At 44.7% G+C, this 25,464-nt stretch overlaps 1 protein-coding gene and 1 long non-coding RNA gene across 4 annotated transcripts in view; one reads left to right on the top strand and one right to left on the bottom strand.

Annotated features, from left to right (window-relative positions):
* The window catches only part of KIAA2012 (KIAA2012 ortholog), a 129,118-nt gene that overhangs the window by 26,198 nt on the left and 77,456 nt on the right, over positions 1-25,464 (bottom strand). The window contains exon 15 of the mRNA XM_006080540.4: positions 19,627-19,696. Coding sequence (XP_006080602.2) covers positions 19,627-19,696 — 70 coding nt within the window. The remainder of the gene's footprint in view (positions 1-19,626; positions 19,697-25,464) is intronic.
* LOC123331992 lies at positions 10,007-13,582 on the top strand. 3 transcript variants are annotated; one of them, XR_006548798.1, is made up of 3 exons: positions 10,007-11,445; positions 11,596-11,795; positions 12,728-13,582. It is a non-coding gene; the product is annotated as an uncharacterized LOC123331992 (long non-coding RNA). The 3 variants fall into 3 exon arrangements; XR_006548796.1 differs by having other exon boundaries at positions 10,009-11,445; positions 11,596-11,809; XR_006548795.1 differs by lacking the exon at positions 12,728-13,582 and adding an exon at positions 12,051-12,705 and having other exon boundaries at positions 10,009-11,445; positions 11,596-11,809.

Raw genomic sequence — 25,464 nt, 5'->3', positions numbered from 1 at the left:
TTGTTTCATGTCCAGTTCTAACTGTTGCTTCCTGACCTGCATATAGGTTTCTCAAGAGGCAGGTCAGGTGGTCTGGTATGCCCATGTCTTTTAACTGTTTTTAAAAAAGCTAAAACAGCAGAGCATAGAAAAACTACTGTATAATGATTATCCATGTACTTACCACCTACCTTTGTGAAATCTTAACATTTTGCCATATTCGATGCACATTTTTTCTGAAGAGATAAAACAATTCAGATATCATCTAAGACTTTATTGTATCACATAAAATCCTATTCCCCTCACTCTCTCCCCAGAGGGGAGTCACTAAGTCATGTCCAACTCTTTGTGACCCCATATAGCCCGCCAGGCTCCTCTGTCCGTGAGATTATCCTGGCAGGAATACTGGAGTCGGTTGCCATTTCCTTCTCCAGGGGGTCTTCCCGACCCAGGGATTGAACTCCCATCTCTTGCAATATAGGCAGATTCTTTACCACTGAACCACCATGGAAGCCCTTAAATTTGGTATTTATCAACTGACTGAGTTCAGAATATGCTACCCCCTAAACACTGCACCTTGGCATATTGACTACTTTAAGTGGAAGGAATCTGAGAAAGGGGAGTGCAAATTATCAGACCTGCTACTCATGTAAGAAGTAGGTTCTATTGGGTTGGCCAAAAAGTTTGTTTGGGTTTTTCTGTAAGATGTTATGGAAAAACTCAAAAGAACTTTTTGGCCAACTCAATACCTGGAGGAAGGGAGCACCCTTATTTCTGAAGACAGAGGGACTCTGAGAGGAAAGCAGACAAACAAGCCTTGCTCTCCTTCCTCGACTTGATTACCCTTTGTACTTATCCCTTTCTCCTATCACATTTTCCCACAACTCTCCACTCTTCATCAAACCTACTTAAAAAAATGCTCAGGCTTAACCACTTCTTTGGGTCCTTATTTGTTTATAAAACCTCCCATGTGACATAAAGCTTATATCAAATAAATTTGTGTGCTTTTCTCCTAGTCTGTCTTTGTCATTTTAATTTTCAGGCCCAGCTAGGGCCTCAAAGAGAGTAGAAGAAAAGTTTTTCCTCTCCTACACAGGTCTCTCCTAGGTGGCTCAGTGATAAAGAGTGCCTGCCAATGCAGAAGTCACAGGAGATGTGGGTTCGATCCCTGGATTGGGAAGATCCCCTGGAGGAGGAAATGGCAACCCACTCCAGTATTCCTGCCTAGAGAATCCCTTGGACAGAGGAGCCTGGCGGGCCCCAGTGCATGGGGTGGCAAAGAGTTGGATACACTGATTGCACACACTAACAGTACTTTCAGATTTTAACAACCAGTAGAGTTACCAGGCTGTAATGGCGCAGGAGTGGCCGACAGGAGCTACCCCACATCTGAGGTCAGGGGCAGCGGCCGAGAGAGCTACCCCACATCCAAGGAGCGGCGGCTGTGCGGGTGCAGGAGGGCTGAAAGGAGCTACTCTACGTTCAAGGTCAGGAGGGGCAACTCGTCCAAGGTAAGGAGCAGCGGCTGTGCTTTGCTGGAGCAGCCGTGAAGAGATATCCCATGTATCTCTCAAGGTAAGAGAAACCCAAGTAAGACGGTATGCGTTGCAAGAGGGCATCAGAGGGCAGGCACACTGAAACCATAATCACAGAAAACTGGTCAATCTGATCACATGGACCACAGCCTTGTCTAACTCAATGAAATTAAGCCATGCCATGTGGGGCCACCCAAGACGGACGGGTCATGGTGTAGAGGTCTGACAGAATGTGGTCCACTGGAGAAGGGAATGGCAAACCACTTCAGTATTCTTACCTTGAGAACCCCATGAACAGTATGAAAAGGCAAAATGATAGGATACTGAAAGGGGAACTCCCCAGGTTGGTAAGTGCCCAATATGCTACTGGAGATCAGTGGAGAAATAACTCCAGAAAGAATGAAGGGATGGAGCCAAAGCAAAAACAATACCCAGTTGTGGATGTGACTGGTGATGGAAGCAAGGTCCAATGCTGTAAAGAGCAATATTGCATAGGAACCTGAAATGTTATGTCCATGAATCGAGGCAAATTGGAAGTGGTCAAACAAGAGATGGCAAGAGTGAATGTCGACATTCTAGGAATCAGCGAACTAAAATGGACTGGAATGGGTGAATTTAACTCAGATGACCATTATATCTACTACTGCGGGCAGGAATCCCTTAGAAGAAATGGAGTAGCCATCATGGTCAACAAAAGAGTCCGAAATGCAGTACTTGGATGCAATCTCAAAAACGACAGAATGATATCTGTTTGTTTCCAAGGCAAACCATTCAATATCACGGTAATCCAAGTCTATGCCCCAACCAGTAATGCTGAAGAAGCTGACGTTGAACGGTTTTATGAAGACCTACAAGGCCTTTTAGAACTAACACCCAAAAGAGATGCCCTTTTCAGTATAGGGGTTGCTGCTGCTGCTAAGTTGCTTCAGCCGTGTCTGACTCTGTGTGACCCCATAGATGGCAGCCCACCAGGCTCCCCCATCCCTGGGATTCTCCAGGCAAGAACACTGGAGTGGGTTGCCATTTCCTTCTCCAGTGCATGAAAGTGAAAAGTGAAAGTGAAGTCGCTCAGTCGTGTCCGACTCAGCAACCCCATGGACTGCAGCATACCAGGCTCCTCCATCCGTGGGATTTTCCAGGCAAGAGTACTGGAGTGGGTCACCATTGGGGACTGGAATGCAAAAGCAAGAAGTCAAGAAACACCTGGAGTAACATGCAAATTTGGCCTTTGAGTATGGAATGAAGCAGGGCAAAGGCTAATAGAGTTTTGCCAAGAGAACACACTGGTCATTGCAAACACCCTCTGCCAACAACACAAGAGAAGACTCTACACATGGACATCACCAGATGGTCAACACCGAAATCAGATTGATTATATTCTTTGCAGCCAAAGATGGAGAAGCTCTATACAGTCAGCAAAAACAAGGCCAGGAGATGACTGTGGCTCAGATCATGAACACCTTATTGCCAAATTCAGACTTAAATTGAAGAAAGTAGGGAAAACCACTAGACCATTCAGGTATGACCTAAATCAAATCCCTCATGACTACACAGTGGAAGTGGGAAATAGATTTAAGGGACTAGATCTGATAGACAGAGTGCCTGATGAACTGTGGACGGAGGTTCATGACTTTGTACAGGAGACAGGGATCAAGACCATCCCCAAGGAAAAGAAATGCAAAAAAGCAAAATGGCTGTCTGAGGAGGCCTTACAAATAGCTGTGAAAAAAAGAGAAGTGAAAAGCAAAGGAGAAAAGGAAAGATATCAGCATCTGAATGCAGAGTTCCAAAGAATAGCAAGGAGAGATAAGAAAGCCTTCCTCAGCTATCAATGCAAAGAAATAGAGGAAAACAACAGAATTGGAAAGACTAGAGATCTCTTCAAGAAAATTAGAGATAGCAAGGGAACATTTCATGCAAAGATGGGCTCGATAAAGGACAGAAATGGTATGGACCTAACAGAAGCAGAAGATATTAAGAAGAGGTGGCAAGAATACACAGAAGAACTGTACAAAAAAGATCTTCACAACCCAGATAATCACAATGATGTGATTACTCACCTAGAGCCAGACATCCTGGAATGTGAAGTCAAGTGGGCCTTAGAAAGCATCACTATAAACAAAGCTAGTGGAGGTGATGGAATTCCAGTGGAGCTCTTTCAAATCCTGAAAGATGATGCTGTGAAAGTGCTGCACTCAATATGCCAGCACATTTGGAAAACTCAGCAGTGGCCCCAAGACTGGAAAAGGTCAGTTTTCATTCCAATCCCAAAGAAAGGCAATGCCAAAGAATGCTCAAACTACCGCGGAATTGTACTCATCTCACACGCTAGTAAAGTAATGCTCAAAATTCTCCAAGCCAGGCCTCAGCAATATGTGAACTGTGAACTTCCAGTTGTTCAAGCTGGTTTTAGAAAAGGCAGAGGAACGAGAGATCAAATTGTCAACATCAGCTGGATCATGGAAAAAGCAAAGGAGTTCCAGAAAAACATCTATTTCTGCTTTACTGACTATGCCAAAGCCTTTGACTGTGTGGATCACAATAAACTGTGGAAAATTCTTGAAGAGATGGGAATACCGGACCACATGACTTGTCTCTTGAGAAACCTATATGCAGGTCAGGAAGCAACAGTTAGAACTGGACATGAAACAACAGACTGGTTCCAAATAGGAAAAGCAGTACGTCAAGGCTGTATATTTTGTATATTTGTCACCCTGCTTATTTAACTTCTATGCAGAGTACATGATGAGAAACGCTGGGCTGGAAGAAGCACAAGCTGGAATCAAGATTGCCGGGAGAAATATCAATCACCTCAGATATGCAGATGACACCACCCTTATGGCAGAAAGTGAAGAGGAACTCAAAAGCCTCTTGATGAAAGTGAAAGAGGAGAGTGAAAAAGTTGGCTTAAAGCTCAACATTCAGAAAACGAAGATCATGGCATCTGGTCCCATCACTTCATGGGAAATAGATGGGGAAACAGTGGAAACAATGTCAGACTTTATTTTTTGAGGCTCCAAAATCACTGCAGATGGTGATCGCAGCCATGAAATTAAAAGACACTCCTTGGAAGGAAAGTTATGACCAACCTGCTGCTGCTGCTGCTAAGTTGCTTCAGTCGTGTCCGACTCTGTGCGACCCCGTAGACAATGGCAACCCACCAGGCTCCTCCATCCCTGGGATTCTCCAGGCAAGAACACTGGAGTGAGTTGCCATTTCCTTCTCCAATGCATGCAAGTGAAAAGTGAAAGTGAAGTCGCTCAGTTGTGTCCGACTCTTAGCGACCCCATGGACTGTAGCCTACCAGGCAGTCCTCCGCCCATGGGATTTTCCAGGCAAGAGTACTGGAGTGGGGTGCCATTGCCTTCTCCATGACCAACCTAGATAGTATATTAAAAAGCAGAGACATTACTTTGCCAAGAAAGGTCCGTCTAGTCAAGGCTATGGTTTTTCCAGTGATCATGTATGGATGTGAGAGTTGGACTGTGAAGAAAGCTGAGTGCTGAAGAATTGATGCTTTTGAACTGTGGTGTTGAAGAAGACTCTTGAGAGTTCCTTGGACTGCAAGGAGATCCAACCAATCCATCCTATAGGAGATCAGTCCTGGGTGTTCATTGGAAGGACTGATGCTGAAGCTGAAACTCCAGTACTTTGGCCACCTCATGTGAAGAGTTGACTCATTGGAAAAGACCCTGATGCTGGGAGGGATTGGGGGCAGAAGGAGAAGGGGACGACAGAGGATGAGACGGCTGGATGGCATCATTGACTTGATGGACGTGAGTCTGAGTGAACTCCGGGAATTGGTGATGGACAGGGAGGCCTGGCGTGCTGCAATTCATGGTGTCGCAAAGAATTGTACATGACTGAGCAATTGAACTGAACTGAACTGAGAGCTACACTGGACCCTCTCCAGTGTTTTTGCCTGGAGAATCCCAGGGACAGGGGAGCCTGGTGGGCTGCCGTCTATGGGGTCGTACAGAGTCGGACATGATTGAAGTGACTTAGTAGCAGCAGCAGCAGAGCTACACTGGATAGTACTGGTGTATTGACTGCAAGTGAGACCTGGGGACTGATGGACACAGTCCTTATGTTTATTTTTATATCTTTACCACATATAAATGCACCTGTAAACAACAGATGATGTTATTTTACATACTAAAACTTTGTATCAATAGTATTGTATCACTTATGCAACATGCTTTATTTTGCTTATCATTTTGTCTTTGAGATTGTTATTGTTGTTTAGTCACTCAGTCATGTTCTACTGTTTTATGACCCCATGGACTGTAGCCTGCCAGGCTCCTCTGTCCATGGGATTTCCCAGGCAAGAATACTGGAGTGGGTTGCTGTGCCCTCCTCCAGGGGATCTTCCCAACCCAGTGATTGAAGCCGTGACTTCTGCTTGGCAGGTGGATTCTTTACTTCTGAGCTACCTGAGAAGTCCATGTTTTTGAGATTAATCCCTGTTAATGCACACAGTTTTCATTCATTAATTTTAAGCTGCTATACCTTATTCCATTGTATACGTGCATGCTAAGTCACTTCAGTTGTGTCTGATTCTGTGTGACCTTGTGGACTCTAGCCCACCAGGCTCCTCTGTCCGTGGGATTCTCCAGGCAAGATTACTGGAGTGGTTGCCATGTTCTTCTCCAGGGGATTTTTCCAACCCAGGGGATTGAACCAGTGTCTCTTATGTCTCCTGCATTGGTAGGTGGGTTCTTTATCATTAGCGTCACCTTGGAAGCCCCATTCCATTGTATGGTGTTACTTGCTCAGTTGTGTCCAACTCTGTGACCCCAGGCTCCTCTGTCCATGGAATTTTCCAGGCAAGAATACTGGTGTGGGTTGCCATTCCCTTTTCCAGGGGATCTTTCTGACCCAGGGATAGAAGCTCAGTCTCTTGCATTGCAGGCAGATTCTTTACTGTCTGAGCCACAAAGAAGCCCATTCCGTTGTATAAACCTACCACAATTTATCCATTTTGCTGTTGATGGCTGTTTTATTTCCAGGTTTTGTGTGTGTGTGTGTGTGTGTGTGTGTGTGTGTGTGTGTGTGATTACAAACAATGCTGCAAGGTACCTTCTTGAGTAACTGTTTATATGTGAGTTTCTCTAAGGTATATCTAGGAATGGACTTGTTAGGTTGCAGAGTACATGCATCTTCAATTTATTCAATTCAGTTCAGTCGCTCAGTTGTGTCTGACTCTTTGTGACCCCATGGACTGAAGCACACCAGGCTTCCCTGTGCATCACCCAACTTCTGGAGCTTGCTCAAACTCATGTCCATCGAGTTGGTGATGCCATCCAACCATCTCATCCTCTGTCCATCCATTCAATTTATTGGGTATTATTGGGTATTTCCAAATTGCTCTGAGTTTCTAAAACTCCATACCTTTATTAATAATGAGTGTTTAGAGACTTAAAATTTTTTTGCTCATCTGATTTATATGAAATGATATCTCTTTGTTTTAATTTGAATTTTCCTGATTAGCAAGTTTGACTAATAAATAAATGGTTATTTATTTAGGTCCCCCCCCCCTTAAAAAAACAATAAACTAAAAAACCACAACCCATTTTTCATTTGGGTTCATTGTCTTTTTCATTCTATATTAGTAGCAGTTTTTGGTGCATTTGGGGTACTAATACTTTGTTGGCTAAATGCACTAAAGATACTGTCTTCTATATTTGTTTTTTTTAACTATAACATGTCAAAAACTTTAATTCTAATATAATTGGGTTTGTCAGTAATTTTCTTTTTGGTTTGTATTTTGAATCATGTGTAAGAAAATTTTCCCTTCTTGAATTCATAAAGATATTCTTGTATATTTTCTTCTAAAGGCTTAAGAGTTTTGCTTTTCACATTTAGATCCTGAATATATTTGATACTTTGTGAAGTAAGGATTAAAAATTGGATAATCAGTTATCTCAAAATTATATAGTGAATAATAGTTTGTGCTTTCCCCACTGTTTTATAATACTTTTCCACATATCACTTCTATATATGGGTGCATTTATTTCTAGATTCTTTACTCTGTCTCTCCCAAAGTCAACATCATCAACCTTAAAGTAATTTTTGATATTTGACTGGGCAAACTCTTCCTCTTTGCTTTTCTTCAAAATTGTATTGGCTATTTTTGGCCCTTCTTTATGAATTTTGGAATCAACTTCCACCAAAAACCCTATTGGGGATTTTTAAAAATGGAGTTTCATTGAATTAATAGATACATTTAGGGAGAACTGTCACTTTCAAATCTATGAATATTATATGTAGCATTATATAGAATGTTATATTTATTCAGGCCTATTTTTAGTTAATTTAATAAAATTTATAATTTCTTCATGAAAGTCTAATACTTTTTTAGATTTATTGATTTATTGCTTGGATATATATATGTGTATTCTATACACATAGGATATATACAATATTTTATATTATAATAATTATTATCAGATCAGATCACTTGCTCAGTCATGTCTGACTCTTTGCGACCCCATGAATTGCAGCACGCCAGGCCTCCCTGTCCATCACCAACTCCCGGAGTTCACTCAGACTCACGTCCATCGAGTCAGTGATGCCATCCAGCCATCTCATCCTCTGTCGTCCCCTTCTCCTCTTGCCCCCAATCCCTCCCAGCATCAGAGTCTTTTCCAATGAGTCAACTCTTCGCATCAGGTGGCCAAAGTACTGGAGTTTCAGCTTTAGCATCATTCCTTCCAAAGAAATCCCAGGGCTGATCTCCTTCAGAATGGACTGGTTGGATCTCCTTGCAGTCCAAGGGACTCTCAAGAGTCTTCTCCAACACCACAGTTCAAAAGCATCAATTCTTCGGCACTCAGCTTTCTTCACAGTCCAACTCTCACATCCATACATGACCACTTTATTATATATGTATATTAATATAAAATAAATACTATATATGTCTTAAAATTACATTTATCCTGCCTTCTAATCAACACCACTAGACAGCTAAACAGTAGAAGAAAAAAAATTCTGGTAGGAGTTTCCCAAGTAATAAATGAAGTGAGTATGATAGGATTTCAATATTACTATTTCATAACCTCTAATGAATTAATGGCTCTGCAGCTGCTAACATCATGAAGAGACCAGTAAACATCATGCCTCCCAAGGGAAGAACAAGAACACAGTGCCCTCCTCCGTAAAGTCGTCTTGTCAAATGGAAAAACCAAACTTGACTCTGATCAAGTCTCTAGAGCTAAGTACTAATTTACAGAAAATACAGAAGACAGAGAAACATGGAAAACTATACCATGAGAATACAATCAGCAAAATCTAGATTGTGGGAAACTCTACAGGGCAAGTGACCCAATTTCCTAAAAATAAACTAAATGAGGGAGGGAAAAAAATAAATGAGGAAAACCTATAAAGCCATATGTCAACCAAAAAAAGTCATATTAACCAACCACAAACAAAATAAAAAACAATTATAATAATTTTGAGACAACTAGGATGTTGAAAAAACTGATTGGATATCCAATTATATTAAAGAATAGTTCTAATTTTTAGATACAACAGTGGTAGTATGGTTATGTCAAAAGAGTCTTTTCTTGTCTTTTAGAGATATGTACTCACATGTATATGAGTAAAATGGTATGAGCCTGGAACTGGTTTCAGATACTATGGAAGGGAAGAAGGGATTGGGAATATGGGTGAACAGTATTGGCCAGGAGATGGGTACATGAAACTCACTGTCCTATCCATCTTTGTGCATGTTTGAGGTTTTCTATAATAAGAATTATTTTAAAATTGCATCATAAATTGTACTTTATTTTGCAAACACTAATTTTTTCCACAATCGATTTTTGTATATTGATCTATACTCAGGGAAAGATTGAGAGCAGGAGGAGAAGGGGGTGACAGAGAATGAGATGATTGGATGGCATCATCAACTCAGTGGACATAAGTTTGAGCAAACTCAGAGAGATATTGAAGGGCAAGGAGGCTTGGTGTGCTGCAGGCTATGGGGCCACAAGGAGTCAGACACAACTTAAGACTGAACGACTATGTTTAGTAATCTTGCTGAATTTTGTTTGTCTTTTAATAGCTTGTCTTTAGAGGCCTTCAGATTTTTTACCTGCTGCTAAGTCGCTTCAGTCATGTCCGACTCTGTGCAACCCCATAGACAGCAGCCCACCAGGCTCCCCCGTCCCTGGGATTCTCCAGGCAAGAACACTGGAGTGGGTTGCCATTTCCTTCTCCAATGCATGAAAGTGAAAAGTGAAAGTGAAGTCGCTCAGTTGTGTCCGACTCTTAGCGACCCCATGGACTGCAGCCTACCAGACTCCTCCATCCATGGGATTTTCCAGGCAAGAGTAGTGGAGTGGGGTGCCATTGCCTTCTCCAATTTTTTACCTAAGTAGTACTATTGTCTGAGAATAATGGCAGGGTCATTTCCTCCTTTGTGTTCTCTTCTATTTCATTTATTTTGCTGTCTCTACTGTACGGGAACAATGGTGAAAGAGAAGCAGTGATAGAGGGCGTCCTTATCCTAGTCTTGCCTCTAATGAGGCTGCTTCAGAAGTTCTACCATTCAAGTGTGATGTAAACTACTCTTTAACAAAATCAGGTATTCCTCTTTCATTCCTAGTTTGATCATTTTAAGTCATGAATGGGTGAATTTTATAAATTGATTTTTCCTTTTGCATCTATTGAGATGATCCTAAGTACGGACACAGATTTTTGAGTGTTAGACCATTTTTAGTTCCTGGGGTAAACTGAATTCAGTTGTGGTACGTTTGGATACACACATACGAGTGAGACTGGTCTATAGATTTTTCTTTCTTATGCTGTTCTTGTCTCTAGTTTCAACTTCTTTTTGGTTTTGATGAATCTGGGTGTCAAGTTAGAAATAAGCTTTACTTCCTGGGAGGTGAAGAGGATTTTCAGGATCAAGGGGCAACAGCTGTATTCTGGGATTCTGGGGGGTTTCCATCCTGGGCTGAGTGGAGTGAGCCAGAAACAGTCTTAAGGATGCATCGCTTCCCACTATAGAGGAGAACTTTGAAATTCTTTCCAGAAGGAAAAATAAAGGAGTGATACCGTGTGTAGGTCATCTAGGCTGCTAAGAGCTAGCAGACTACCCTGAACCCAGTGCCAGGGCTCCAGACATCAGAGCCTGGCAGTATACGGAGACTGCAGACCAAGGCACAGCAGTTCTGGAAGTGAGGAGCCAAGACCCACATTGCGAGGCGGCCCTTTGCAGTGGGAAGCACCTTCCAGGCTATGGATGCTGGCGCAGGAGCAGTGCCTCCCCTCCTGGGCACGTCCTTCTGGTCTCCCTATTTTATCCCCAGCTTTAAGAGAAACTTTGCATCAGTGGCTGCTTCACTTCTTGGCACAAATTAGGTAGTCATTATTCTTGTTCCTTTTGGAGCTGTTTATTCCTGGTGTTGGGCACTGCTCCTAAGGAAACGCCTTCAAAACCAAAGTAAATTGATCTAAACTAAATGAAACACCTAGGGACACTGAGTTGAGGCAGACTCGGGTTACCTCGGTTTTCATTATTAGCCACGGTTTTTTCATGATTCTCTTGGCTTTTAGACCTCAAGTTCCTTTACCTACTAGTAGAGATTCTAAATAATCTCGAAGTTTCATGCTGGCTTAAAAAAAAATGGTGCCATAATTTTGTGGTGCTTCTCCGACCTTGTAATTATTTCCTAATCAGAAACACATGGATGGCTTTTACTGCTTTTAAGAGCCAGGGGCTTGGAGTATAGAAACCTGGGTTCATGGCTCAGCTCCTTCACTTAGGGCTGTGTGACCATGGGTTAGTTACCTAATCTCTCAGCCTCATTTGCCTCCTCTGGGAAACAGGGATAAAGCACTTTATCTTATATGGTTATGGTGAGGATAAAATGAGATAAAAGTACCAAAAGAAAAAAAAAAAGCACCTTGTAAAGTGATCTGCTTCAGAGTAAGTGTCAAACATTCCTTCCCTTTTCTCTACCCAAGTGACAATGTCCCGAAAGCTAGCCAAAAGATAAACTATAAATGGCAAAGTTTATACTGTTTGGCTGGCACTTCAGGGTGTTGCCCATTTGCCTGCCTCCCACCTTCTTCCTAGAGTCTGAGTCGGCCTGTTGGGCAGATTTTGAGACCGTCTGGCTCTGAGGGTGTTCACCCAGGCCTGGGATCCGCAGGAGGTCCTGGGCAGGGAGAGACATCACACACCACCGCTGGGAGAAGAAAAACCGACACAGGAGGCCCAGAGCACAGACCCTCAGGGGCCAGCCGGGCCTGCAGTCCCGGCCTCGCTGCAAGGAGGTCAGGAACGACAGGTGGGGAAGGCCTGGTGCTGGCGGTGATGCAGGGTCCGGGAGCCACCGGTGGGCGGTGGGGCAGGCACCAGAGAAGCGGCCACCCCCTGGGAGGCAGAGACAGCCACTGCTGGGCCCTTCTGTCCTCTCTTCCCTCTCCCCGATTTGCCACATGTTTTTTTTCTCTTGGAAAACCTGCCTGAAGATTTCTCCTTCTCCGTTTACCCTTGACCTTTCTGCTTTCTCCCCCTCTACCTGCCAGCACTCCAGGGTCTGCAAACATTCCTTTTGGTAACTGTTAACAACCAGGAGAATTGATCTCTACAGATGGAGTCTGCAGCCTTGCCTCTGCCCAGTTCTGTGAGCAAGGACATATTCCTTAACTTCACTGTGCCTCAGTTTTCCCATCTGGCAAAATGAAAATAATAAGAGCTCCTTCTTTACAGGATCGTTATAACAATTAAATGAAGCAATTTGCAGAGAAATTGTGATGCCTGGCACACAGTGAGGGTGAACTGCTGCCCCTGTCTCACTGGCTTCATTGCAAATGGGTGAATGCACTCTGGGTTCAGTAAACTCCTTCCAGCATGTCTGGCATCACCTCCTCCAGGCAGCCCTCCCTGACTTTTCCCCGTCTCTCCCATGTTGGTCTGCACCAGCTCTCTTGGAGTGCTAAATACATTGAAGACACAGATGGTTTGAACCATGCCTGTATTTGTCTGGCTGCTCTATCAGAGTGGGTGTTCCATAAAGAGTGTGTCTTATCCAGTCATGGAGGGCCTGGCAATTAGCAGGGGATCAGCAAATGGTTGCTAAGTAAATGAAGGAAATCCCCATTTGTGAAGTGAGTGCTGAAAACTCAAGAAGGCCGGAATCTGGGGTCTGAACCCTGGAGCTTCTCGGTGGTAACACTGAGACTTCTGTTCTTCGCCTTAACAGAAACAATCCCAAGATCACCGAGTCACAGGAAATGAGCAGTAGAGACTGAAAGGTCAGCCTTGTTATTTCCTGATGCGGGAGGAAGTCAAAGCCTAGAAGCCAGCGGGTTCCTGGCTGCCTCACGCCGGTACAGGAGGACTGTGGTGAAGCCAGTATTCTCATTCTTGACCCGTTGGGCTCTCACTCACCGGCTGCTGTGGCTGAGCCTGGGCTGCTTGTGCGGCACAGGAGCTGCTGATCTCCTTCCAGACTCTCTCGGTCAGGGCCCACCCAAGGTTGACTGGGCGGCAGAGCTTTATGTGTTGAATGGCGGTTGGCTTTCCCTGGGAGCAGGTGTGGTGGAAAGAGCTTGGGAGGGAGGTCCAGCCCTAGTCCTGGCTTTCTGCTTATCACTTATCACCAACCCTGGTGACTCACAGATGCAGAGAGAGTGAGGGTGGGACATGGACCCTGAGAGATTATCCAGGCCCCCTCCTTGGTTTAAGGGAAAGGAATCTACGGCCCAGAGAAGTGATGTTCTCTAGAGTCTGGGGCCTAATCAAAGACAGAACTGGTAACTGAATCCATATCTTTCAAATCTGAAACTCAGTCTCCTCAATGAGGCTATTCCAGGGTTTCTGAAATAATAATGGACACACGAAGCACTTGAAGATCCTGTTAAGGCACAGGTAGGCCTGGGAGGAGACCCCAGATTCTGCCCAGATTTCTAACAAGTCCCAGGTGGATTTTAATCCTAAAGGAAATCAACCCTGAATATTCATTGAAAGGAATGAAGTTCCAATAATTTGGCCACCTGATTCGAAGATCCGACTCATTAGAAAAGACCCTGATGCTGGGAAAGATTGAAGGTAGGAGGAGAAGGGGATGACAGAGGATGAGATGGTTGTATGGCGTCACCGACTCGATGGACATGAATTTGAGCAAGCTCCGGGAGATGGTGAAGGACAGGGAAGCCTGGCAGTGCTGCAGTCCATGGGGTCGCAAAGAGTCGGACACGACTGAGCAACTGAACAACAGCAAGGTCTGGGAGGAGACCCCAAATTCTGCCCAGATTTCAAACAATCCCAGGTTCTAGCTAGAAAAGGTCTAGGCCAGTGATTCTCACAAAAACCAGGGCTAGACAGGCCAGCTCTGCTATGATGTAACTACTTAGTACACTAGCCATTCGTTAGACCAGACTGTTGGGTTAATGAAGGCATGCCAGCCATAGGGCCCTTCACACAGAAGCCAGCGGGGCCAGGCCCTCCTCACTGGCTCGTCCTTATTGGTCGCCCCATTGGCTGCTTCTGTGTCTTCTGTGCAGATGCAGGTCTTGACTGGTGGCTGTGGGTATGTAAGTGCAGTCCTTCTGGAGGACTTGGACCTTACTAACCCCTGCAGGCACTGTTTCTTCACAGCAAGTATGCCAAGCCCAAAGTTGAGTCTTCCCTATAAGCTCTTAAGGGTAGGAACCTTGGTTTGTCTTCTTTGAATCTCCTGAATGGTCAGGCACTCATTCCTCCATTTACTGGACTGATTTATCTATGCAACATCTGCTAGGCCTGACTAAATCATGCACATCCTTGCCTTCAAGAAATATACCTAACATGTGGGCTAAAATATGGTACTTAGTGGTTGCTCAAAAAGTATGTCGGAGAAGGAAATGGCAACCCACTCCAGTATTCTTGCCTGGAGAATCCCAGGGACAGAGGAGACTGGCGGGCTGCCGTCTATGGGGTCGCACAGAGTTGGACACGACTGAAGCGACTTAGCAGCAGCAGCACCACCAATAAGTATGTGTGAAATTGGATTAGACTTCAGTGCTCTGGGGGAGGTGGCAGCGTCATCAAATGATAGAGAGGGCGAAGGAGAGCAGCTGGTGTTGGCCGCTCCCTAATAAGGGGCTCAGTTTCAAAGAAGGGGTCTGGCTCCTTCGGCAGTTCCTACTGGGGTTGGTGGAAATGAGAGCACTGAAGCCTCACTGAAGTCTCTGCACTTTTGAAAGTTATCAGGCAAATTCTCAAATGCATCGTAATTTTTAGCTTTCCCTTTGACGCTGTAAAGACCAATGGGAAACAGGGATACACAAGCTCCTCTTCTCAGGCCAGTCACAGAGGGGGTGGCTAAAACATGTATGGTGTCTGCAGCAGAGAGAGAAATGGAACTTCCCTGGCAGTCCAGGGACTGGGACTCAGATTCTAAAGCGGGGGGCATGGGTTCGATCCCTTGTCGGGGAACTAGGATTCCACATGCCGTATGGCACGGCCAAAAAAAAGGAAGAGAGAAATGGCCCACCATGGTGACTCTGAGTCCATGAGGTAGGGAAGTGGTAGCATCTGCCAGACAGAGCCATCTACCCAGCTTGGCAGAGATGCTGCTGCTGCTGTGCTGCTAAGTCGCTTCAGTCGTGTCCGACTCTGATGCTAAGTCCCACCTAATGTCCATTCTGCCCTGTGTTTGGGTGGCAGACCCCCTCACATTTTAGCTTGACACATGAACACACAGTAAGACATTTCATTCCCCAACCTCACTTGTAGCCAGGTAAGCCAGCGGGATATGAGCAGAGGTGGAAGAGGTGCAATTCCTGAATTAGGCTCTTACAAGGCAGCTGGGCCTTTCCCTCCCTTGTCCTGCAGGGTGAAGGGGAAGCTGAGCCAGCTCTGACCAGGCAGACAGGAGTGACAGCAAATGGAATGCCAGAGAGATGATAAGAAAGAGCCTGTGTCCTGGACAGCCCTGTGGAGTGGAGCTGTCCCACCCCCTGCCTGCCAGCTCAGACCCTTCCCTGAGAGAGAAATAAACCTTCCCTCTTGTTTGAAGTCACTTTATTTTGGCCTTTGTTAGAACCAACATCCTAACTACTGCACATCTGTCTCTTGCATGATAGAGCAAGGATGCTCTGAGCCTTTTTTCCTGGTAGAATAGAAATGGTTGGTCTCTAAGGCTTTCTGCCAGATCTGGTTTTTGTCTCCCACCCTGTATTGTTTCAGGCTAGTCACTGAGGACCCCCTGCACTCATGCAGGGCTCCCCAGATCTTTCAAAGCTCCTGAGACTATTTTAAGGTCTGCCACATTCCGAGGGGTTCTGTCACTACTGCAACACGACCTCATTCAGACTGGATCTGCTACCTGGCCCTGGACCTCAGCAGAAGAAGGACTCTCAAAGAGGACTCAGTCAGTCCCTGAGAGCCAGCAACCCCACCCTGCCTCCCTGCAAATGAGACAGATTTGGAAAGTAAGTAAATCATTATGTTACATCATGTTAAACCGAGAACAAGTCTTTCCTGATAGGGCTACTAAACTAAGGTATTTAAGAAGTAGACTGGTATCTAACCTTCAGTGAGTACTCACTGTGTGCGGGGCATTCTTGCAGGCACACTGTATGTATGAACTCCTGTACATCACAACCACCCCACAAGAGAAGTACTATAGTATCCCCGTTTTACAGATGAAGAGAAAAGATACCCAGAGAAGTTTAGTAACTTACTCAAGGCTGCACAGTTAGTAAGAGGTGGAACCAGGATTTGAACCCAGGGACTCAGATTTGATAATTGGTGCTCTTTTTTCTTTTGGCTGTACTGTGAGACTTGCAGGATCCTAGTTCCCTGACTAGGAATTAAACCCAGGCCCATGGCCCACGGTCCCAACCGCTGGACCACCAGGGAATTCCCAATAATAGATGCTCTTGATTATTGTGATGCTGCCTAAACAGAGCCCTCCAATGTTCATACTCCTATTATGTCCAAAAGAACAGATTAAACTGAGTCACTGTCATATTCAGAGAGATAAATCCTCGAAGCAAGGCCCAAGATTGTGGTTCTCAAAGTGTGGTCCCTGGACCACTAGCCTCAGAATCACTGAGGAATTTAATAAAATTGTAAATGCTATGACCTCAGCCCAGATCTAGTGAGTCAGAAGCTCTGGAGGCCCAGACATCTTTATTTTTACAAGTCTGCCACGTGGTTCTGAGGCACACTGAAGTTTGAGAGCAGTTGGCCTAAGAAATAAACAAGAATTGAAAGAAGAATGGAAATTTTGGACTTCCCTGGTTGTCCAGTGGATAAGAATCTTCCTGCCTATGCAGGGGACATGGGTTCGATCCCTGGTCTGGGAAGATTCCACATGCAGAGGAGCGACTAAGCCCATGCGCCACAACCTCACAGCCCACGTGCTGCAATTACTGAAGCCTAGAGCAATTACTGCTCTAGGGCCCGAGAGTCACAACTACTGAGTCCCAGTGCTACAACTACTGAAGGTCTTGCTTTGCTATAAGAGAAGCCACCACAATGAGGAGCCTGTGCACTGTAACTAGAGAAAGTCCACGCACAGGGATGAAGACCCCGTGCAGCCAAAAAGAAAAAAAAAAAGAATGGAAATTTTATTCCTTCCTTGGACTTCGGGGGTGAGAAAGAGGCAGAAAGAAAAGTTTCATATTTAAAATAAGAGCTGTTTCCCAAGCCCTCTCTGACTTGGGGGTTGCTGATTTGACCTGTCTTGTGAAAACTTGCATGCTGTGTTCTCAGCCTGTCCAAGACTCAGGGTATTCTCACTGGATGTGGCCCTGGCTCATTGCTTATAGTTAATCTTGCAGCTCACTACTTAATTTAGAGGAGGAAAAAAATCCTGACAATTAGTTGTAAGACCCACGAGGGGAAAACTGATCCTTAAATAGTTAAAAAAAATTCCTTGGCACTCCCTCCTTTTTTTCCCTTCAAAGATTTGAAATCCTTTTTGAACATTAGCATTTATCATTCGGGACAGGCAAATGCTTTCTTTAATTTTCTGTGGTGATATTTCACTGGGTAAAAGACTGAGTAACCTTTATGGAACTGAGCCGGGGCCTGTCCCTCCCAGGAAATCTGTTTTGACTTGGTCATTGCTTAGATTTGGCCATGTTCTGCACTGCGTAAAACCTCCACTGCACTTGGCCAAGACCTTGGAGCATCATCAGTGTTCACAGTCTGGATATGCGATTTACGATATGGAAGATATGAAGACCGGAATACATTTCCCTGGTTATTGTTACTCAGCTTTTAAAACGGAGGTGGCAGGAGACGCAGGTCAGCAGAAACCTTGCTTAAAAGTTTGACTGAACACAGGGATCAGGCTACTGTAATATTTTATTGTCTGATATTCAGAAGCAATGAAAAATTTAAAAATGAGTATAAAATTATAATGAATATTAAAATTAATTTTGGGAGGGGAGTGTCATTTGAAAAAAATAGCAAAAGATAGAAACTAGAAAAAGATCAAGTTAGGGTGCAACCCCCAAATCCATGACTTGCACTCTTATCTCCAGTGAGTTCTATGGTCTCTCTGGACCCTATGAGGGTCCAGACAGGATAGGAAGAATCGTGCCATCATTTCACAGACTGGTAAAATGTGGCTGTGAAGAGGGTACATGGTTATTCATTGAGATATCCAAGTTGAGATTCATATTCATTAAAGGGCTATGGTACATGAATTACTTCATTTATCCCTCATGCAAACTTATGAGGGCAGGGCAGGGCAGTACTGTTTTGTTTTTTTTTTTCCTGACAATTTTCCAGTCAAGCCATGCAGCATGTGGGATCTTAGTTCCCCGACCAGAGATCAAACCCGCGCGCCCTGCAGTGGGATCTAGGAGTCTTAACCATTGGACCACCAGGGAAGTCCAAGGGCAGTCCTGTTTTCGTCTCTGAAAACAGGATACTGAGGTGGGGAGGTTAAGGAAGAGGTAGGTAGTCCATCTCCAGAGCCCAGGCTCTCCACTCATCTGCTCAGATCTGCTGCTGACCGGCTATCCAGAGAACCTTATGTGACTTACAGAAAGGTGTCCCAGTAGAAGGACCAAGTAGGGAAAGGAGCCTCCCCTGGGTGGATGCACCCAGGGGTGGAGCGCCTGGGAACAGAGCAGAGGCGGGATTTCAGCCCTCTCTGGCTCCCTCCAGGGATTCCCTGGTGGCTCAGACGGTAAAGCGTCCACCTGCAATGCGGGAGACCCGGGTTCGATCCCTGAGTTGGGAAGATCCCCTGGAGCAGGAAATGGCAACCTACTCCAGTACTCTTGCCTAGAAAATTCCATGGATGGAAGAGCCCGGTGGGCTACAGTCCATGGGGTCGCAGAGAGTCAGACACGACTGAGCAACTTCACTTTCACCTTCTGGCTCCCTCTGCTGGACGCTTTTATACAGCAATCCACAAAAGCAATTCTGGCGGACCCTGCATCCACTCCTTGAGAATGCAAGTGTTTCTCACACAACTGTTTCCACTTCTGTAAGAAGCAATGAGGATAAAGTCCACCTCTGTGGACCTGGGCCTAGCTAACTGAAGCATCCTGTAGCAAGCCCAGGTGCTCCCCTCCAGGGAAGAGCTTCCAGTTCAGGGTATTAGAATATGAGCTATGCCCCAAAGCCTAGTTCTGGGCCCAATCTTTCCCAGAGTCATCATCATTATCAAATGCAGCATCGTTTTTGGAGGAAGTCACATTCAAACAGCTCTGGTCACCCAGAGCTGTGGGTGTCAGGGGCTGGGTCTCCAAAGATGCTGTCTCCCTTTGTTGTAAGGTCGTCCCTCCAGACAGGGAATCTAAGGTCCCTCACCTGCATACCCAAGTGCTGGGGAAAGCAGGAGAAGCCAGAGACAGACGTGCATGTGGGGTCTTTTTGTAATGCCCCAAAGTCTCCACTGCCTTCCATCAATCTGCAGCCGCTGGCAGGAAATAAATCTCTCAAGTCCAAGGACATAAAAGCATGTCATTATCAGTTGGCTTGTGATGCATTAAGAGTGCATCAGAGTCTATACTCTGACTTCCAACCCATGGCCTGACAGGAAATGGAACGGTCATTCCTCATTAACATCTTTGAACAATGCACAGATGCACAATTCATCCCACAATTATTGTAATCAGATATGATAAAACCCAACCCAACTGTCTCTACCTTGAGCGTCTGGATGATTTTCTCTGAGTTCTCCGCCTTCTTCATGATCATCCATCTCTTCTCTACTTGCCTGTTAGGTAACAACAACAAAAGATACATAAGACACAATAAATGCAAGCACTCGTAGGGTCCATGCCCTTTGCTACAAGGGAATCCAGTTTTCTTAGTGGTCTCTTCTCCTCCTTTGTCAGTTTATTTTAACTTAAGTGTCCAAGAAATCTGTTGCCAGGGTGAATGGCCCTGAAGAGCCAGGTGGGCTTAGCAGTGACCTTGAGCACTGTCTTCATCTGTCATTCTCTCTGGAAGGCTTGTCTACCTGTCCAAGCTGTGCTCCATGCCTGGCCTACTTGGGCAAAAGAATGTCGCTGGCAAAGATGGACTGACAGAAGGCAGCGAGGCACCTGCAGGGATTCGAGGGGGTTCCAGTGTGACCACTGTTGAGATGGGGCAAAGTGGAAAGGTTGGGGACAAGTCAGACTCTCAGTACCTTGGTCTTTACCTTTAAAACACATGGAAGGTACTGAGGGATTCAAGTGGGGGAGCAAAAGGGTCAGGCTTGTAGGGTTTCCAGGATAACCATGGATTGGATTTCTTATCACATGAAACCCTTTCTTCTTTCTCTGGGTGATACAAGCTGCTTGCAATCCCACAACCCAGAAATCTCTATAATGATGGTCCTCAACACTGGCTGCATCTTAGAATTATCTGTGAAACTTAAAAAAAAAAAAAAAAAATTCCTAGGCAGTTGTTGTTGTTCAGTCTCCAAGTCATGTCTGACTCTGCAGCCCCATGGACTGCAACATGCCAGGCTTCCCTGTCCCTTACCATCTCCTGGAGTTTGCCCAAATTCTTGTCTATTGAATTGGTGATGCCATCCAACCATCTCATCCTCTGCCACCCTCTTCTCCTTTGCTTTTAATCTGTCCCAGCATCAGGGTCTTTTTCAATGAGTTGGCTCTTCCCAGCAGGTGGCCAAAGTATTGGAGTTTCAGCTTCAGCATCAGTCCTTCCAATGAATATTCAGGACTCATTTCCTTTAGGATTGAAGATTCCTAGGCCCTAACCTCAAATGTTAAAATCAGACTTTCTGGAGCTGGAGCATCTTTAAGGCTTCTTGGGTAATTCCAATATGCAGCCAGCATTGAGAACCATGCGTCTTCTCTAGAGGGCAGGAAGAGCAGTTCTTAAGTTGCCAAGGAAATGTGGCAGGTAGAGTCAGTGACTCAAATAAAGCCCCCAGTGTTCTATAAGGCAGGTCTTGGCCTTTGTCACCTGAATCTGTTTAATACACAGCTTCACTTCAGCCATGGAGAAGGAATCTGAAGGCCCTGGAAGCCTTCCCCGGGACTCCAGTTCTTCACCCTTTAGCTGACAGTCAGTTTTCCACTTTATCATCAAATACCTAAGCTGCTTTGAGAAGAGTCAATTATCTGCTAATTTGTTTTGACATTCTCTGCTTGCTTGGTGGCTTTTTACCCAGCGTGCTTCTCACCTGTTAGCTTAGTGTTTGTGGTTGCTAAGATATTCTGACTAAGAAAACCTACAGCAGGTAAGTAACTTTCCTTCTTTTGCATGTGTCCGTTCGGAGACAAAGCAGATTTGGCCTGATGCAGTAAAAAAAAGAAAAAAGAAAAATTCATCCCTGAGTAAATGGAAAGGTTTTTAAAAAAACGATTGCAGGAAAAACCTGCCTCAGTCTAGTAAACTGCTAAGTTAGAAGACTAGAAAAGAGATAAATTTTTTAAAATCCTGTTTATAAATCCTTTTAGTCTAACAGGAAATTGGATTAAAAGGGAAAAACAAGCTTCCTCTTTTGGAAGAATTTCAAAGCCCAGAAGAATAAACCTTCAGTCTTAATAGCAAGCAGCTATGAGCTTTCAGGGGCAAGAAATACTCTTTTCCTTTCACAGATGGAGAGATGCAGACAGAATTGGGGATTTGGAAAGAATTTTCTGATGAGTCCCTGTTAGAAACATAAATAGTTTTAATTTGAAATTCTGGGGGGTTCCCTGGTGGTCCAGTGGTTAGGACTTCCTGCTTCCACTGCCAAGAGTGTGGGCTCAATCCTTGGTCCGGGAACTAAGACCCCACAAGCCATGTGGTGTGGCCTTAAGAAAAAAAATTCTGCCTGTTGCTTAGAAAGGTGTCAAAAACCTATTATTTTTTACATACATGAACACACATGTGAAAAGGCATATCTGAGGTCATTCGTTGCAGCATATTAGAAACAACTTACAAGTCTCGTCAATTGGGGATGTATTAAGTAAATCACGGTAATTTACACGATGGAATACAATGCAACCATTAAAAAGGATCTCTTAATGAATTGAAATAGAACTCCAAGATATATTAAGTAAAACAAAAAAGTAAGACCGTAAGCAATGTGTATAATACGTAACCTGCTAAGTCACTTCAGTATTGACTGACTCTTTTTGACCCTATGGATCAGGCTCCTTTGTCCATGGAATTCTCCTGACAAGAATACTGGAGTGGGTTGCCATTTCCTCCTCCAGTATAATATGTGAAAACATATATAAAATATGTCTCTACCCCAGGAAGGGTACACAGAAAACCAGCCAATAGTGGCGTGGGATGGGGAGGGAGCCCAGCTGGGAGACATACCCTTTTATAGTTAAATATTTTAAACTTCCTGAATATATTTTGAATTCAAGATTTGAACTGGAAAAACCAAAACTAAATAAAATGCTGTCGCTTTTAATGAGTTACAAAGGCAATGATTGAAACACAGGCAATAATACTCAAGTGAGCCAAACAAACCAAAGGACAGAAAATTCAGATCCCAGCTCAGTTATTCTGGCCAAGTCATTCGCTCTTCATCTGTTCATTCAGCTTACGACTATATATTGAGTGTCTGTTGTGTGCAAGGGACTGTGCTGGACGCCGGGGGCACCGAGCTGAAAAAATCTGTGAGAAGCTCAGTAACTTGTTTCTCAGTAGAGAAACAAGAAATCTCACCGTTGCCATGCAGTGTGATAAATGTAGTGATATGACAGGTTTCTGCAGGACCTCAGGGGAGGTGAAGCTAAATTAGGCTGGGGAGGTTTGTTTACCAGAGGACGTGGTGCGAAGTCCTGCGGGGAAGGGGAGGCGGGCAGTTCCCGCAGAGCAAGGAGGCTGTGCTGGCGCCGGGGATGGTCGGCGTGGCTTCAGTGCCCAGACAGTGGGAATCAGACTCTGGCCAGCCAGATATTGCATATTGCAGTCTGGAGTTAAAAAAATTTTTTTTTCGTTTGCTCTATTTTTCTATTTATAAAAGAAATACATTTTTTGATGCCAGGATTTAACCGGAAGGCCAATGGGGACGTGGTAGGAAATTTCAAGCAAACCAGTGGCATGACTGAGCTGTATTTAGAAAGAGTGCTGGCAACAGTGTGGTATTCTAGGGCTGGGGAGGGGTGCGGGTGAGTGGGGATGGTAACAAACACTTGGTAAACACAAACTGCAGCGCTAAAACCAGACAAGAGAGACAGTTGCCCGAGGGGTTGGGGTGCAGGCCCTGGACTCAGACCTTGTGCACTGAAGCTTGGATCCTACATCTCAGGCCTTACAGGTCATGTGAGGTAATTACTTCCTGAGCCTCAGTTTCTGCAACAGACAGGGGCTGGGCCAGGTGTCCTGAAGGTCTCAGCTGTTCTTGGAGAACCTTCCACTGGCCCTGCCCTCTCCCCTCACACCCAGGCCCCTATCTGAGCATGGTACTTCTAGGCCCATAGCAGGCTCCGGGAAAGAAATATAGGGCGGAGGGGAGCAGGAGCCAGAGGTGGGCCTCCAGTTGGCCTCACGCTGTATGACTGATCGTAGTCTCTCCATCTGTGAAATGGGAGTAATGATACATTTTGTAGAGAGTTCTAGAAAAGCTAAATTAGGAAAATATATTTGGAAATTCTTTGTAACATATCATTTAACACATGCATCTATATGACCAATTTCAATGCCTTATTGATGCTTGAAGGGAATCAGGGTCTCATTTGTGAGTTTCAACTGCAAGGTCGTACAACTTTTCTCATGTATTAAAAAGATCTCACATTCATTCTTCAATAAAGCGAATGGATTTATGAAAATCATAAGGTATCTTGCATTATTAAGATGAAAGTATTAAATCTCTGTTCCTCTTCCAGGTACTGAAAGGCTAAACAAAGATATACAATTAAATTCTTCTCAGGAACAGCACAGATAAACCTCATCAATAAGAGGAATTGTGGGTTTGGTGGCTTTGAAAACTAGCTCCCTCTCCCGCCAGTTACATCACCCTTTGGTTCGCTCATCTCACCAATCCTCAGTTTCCTCATCTACACAGTGGTGAACTGTACTTACCAGGAAGGGGGTGGGGGAAATTAAATAAGGTTTAATATGTGGAAGGCCTGCTCTTAGCAGGGATCAGTGAATATTTCTTTCTTCTTTGTGAATCGAATCCTTTATAGATGTGAACACTCCTTGAAAATTATTATTTCGTCTAATTCTCGCCTCACCATTGAGAGGTAGGTAGGGAGGTTCCAGTATTACTATTTCCATCTTACTGAAGAGGCAGCTGAAGAGGAGTCCCACAAGTGTGACAAGGTTGCTCAGAGTCTGAGAATACCCAGGGCTTCCCAACTGCTGGTCAGATACTTTAATATTGATAAGAGTCCACTTAATTCGGGCTTCTTTTTTGGGGGAACTGTCACAGACTCAATGCCCTGAATATTCTTGCTGGCAAAATTATTTTCAAGTGTCCTGAGGTCATCGCATCTGGAAACCAGCTTGGGATTCTTCTGCAACTTGCCTGCTGGTGGTCAACAAAGTAGGTTTCAATGACTCTGGACACCGGAACTTCCCTCCTCAGGGGCCCACTCCGCCTCTGGACAACGTCTCGAGCATCGAGCATCGTTTTGCCGTTACTTCTCCTCACTGAAATCCATGTTGTCTCTTCCCCACATGACCACAGGGTTCAGGGTAGTGACAGCCAGACTCTTCTTGGTGGGATGTACCCACACCTGCCTGCGTAAGTTACATCCAAGTAACACCTGACTCCTAACCGAGGACAGGGGACAACTCAGGGTACAGCATTTCAGGCAGGTCCCTCTGTCGGGATTCAAGGGCACCAAGCGATGACTGCCTGTGTGATGGCTGTGAGGTGGAGGCTTATTTCTCATTCTTCATATCTTCTGGGCATAACATACATACCCTTTGATGTCAGTGTTGAGTATAAGCATATTCAATTCTGTATCTAGCATTAATTGGCATTATTGCTCTTTTCTTCCCCACTATCATGACCTAACCCTGATAATTTATTAAAATTCCCAGGGAAAAAAACTCTATCTTAATTTATTCCTCAATTACCATTTCTTTCACAAAAAATAGATTTAAAAAGAAAAAACATGGGTCAATTTTTATGTGAACCCAGATGTACTCTGGGTTGATCATGTTTCCCCAGATCTAAGCCTGATACAGATTATCCTATAAAATGGGCTGACAGCATTGCCTTCAGTGTTATAAAGAGGTTCTTGAATCTGAGGAGGATTCCACGTGTGATAAATGACGGCGTCTCTCCTGTAGCAACCTGGGCTGACCTCTGCACAAAACTGTGCTGATACTATCCACTTCTTTGTTTATCTGCCTCTTAGATTACAGATTCCTTGGAAGGCCAGGGATGGCGATGATTCATCTCTGTACTCTCAGCGCCTAACAGTGTCTGATACACAGTGGTTACTCAATGTATCCTGTCTGAAGGGAAATGAGCGATCATGGGGAGACAAAGCTTTATGCTGACTCCACAGAACGCAGGTGAAACGGAGGGGAATGGCAGAGCCCCGCAGAATCAGAAAATCTTCCTGCGAA

The sequence above is a fragment of the Bubalus bubalis genome, chromosome 2 (genome assembly GCF_019923935.1).
Source record: "Bubalus bubalis isolate 160015118507 breed Murrah chromosome 2, NDDB_SH_1, whole genome shotgun sequence".
Taxonomy (NCBI): domain Eukaryota; kingdom Metazoa; phylum Chordata; class Mammalia; order Artiodactyla; family Bovidae; genus Bubalus; species Bubalus bubalis.
Note: the sequence above shows the minus strand (reverse complement) of the source record. Positions and strands in the feature narration are given on the sequence as shown.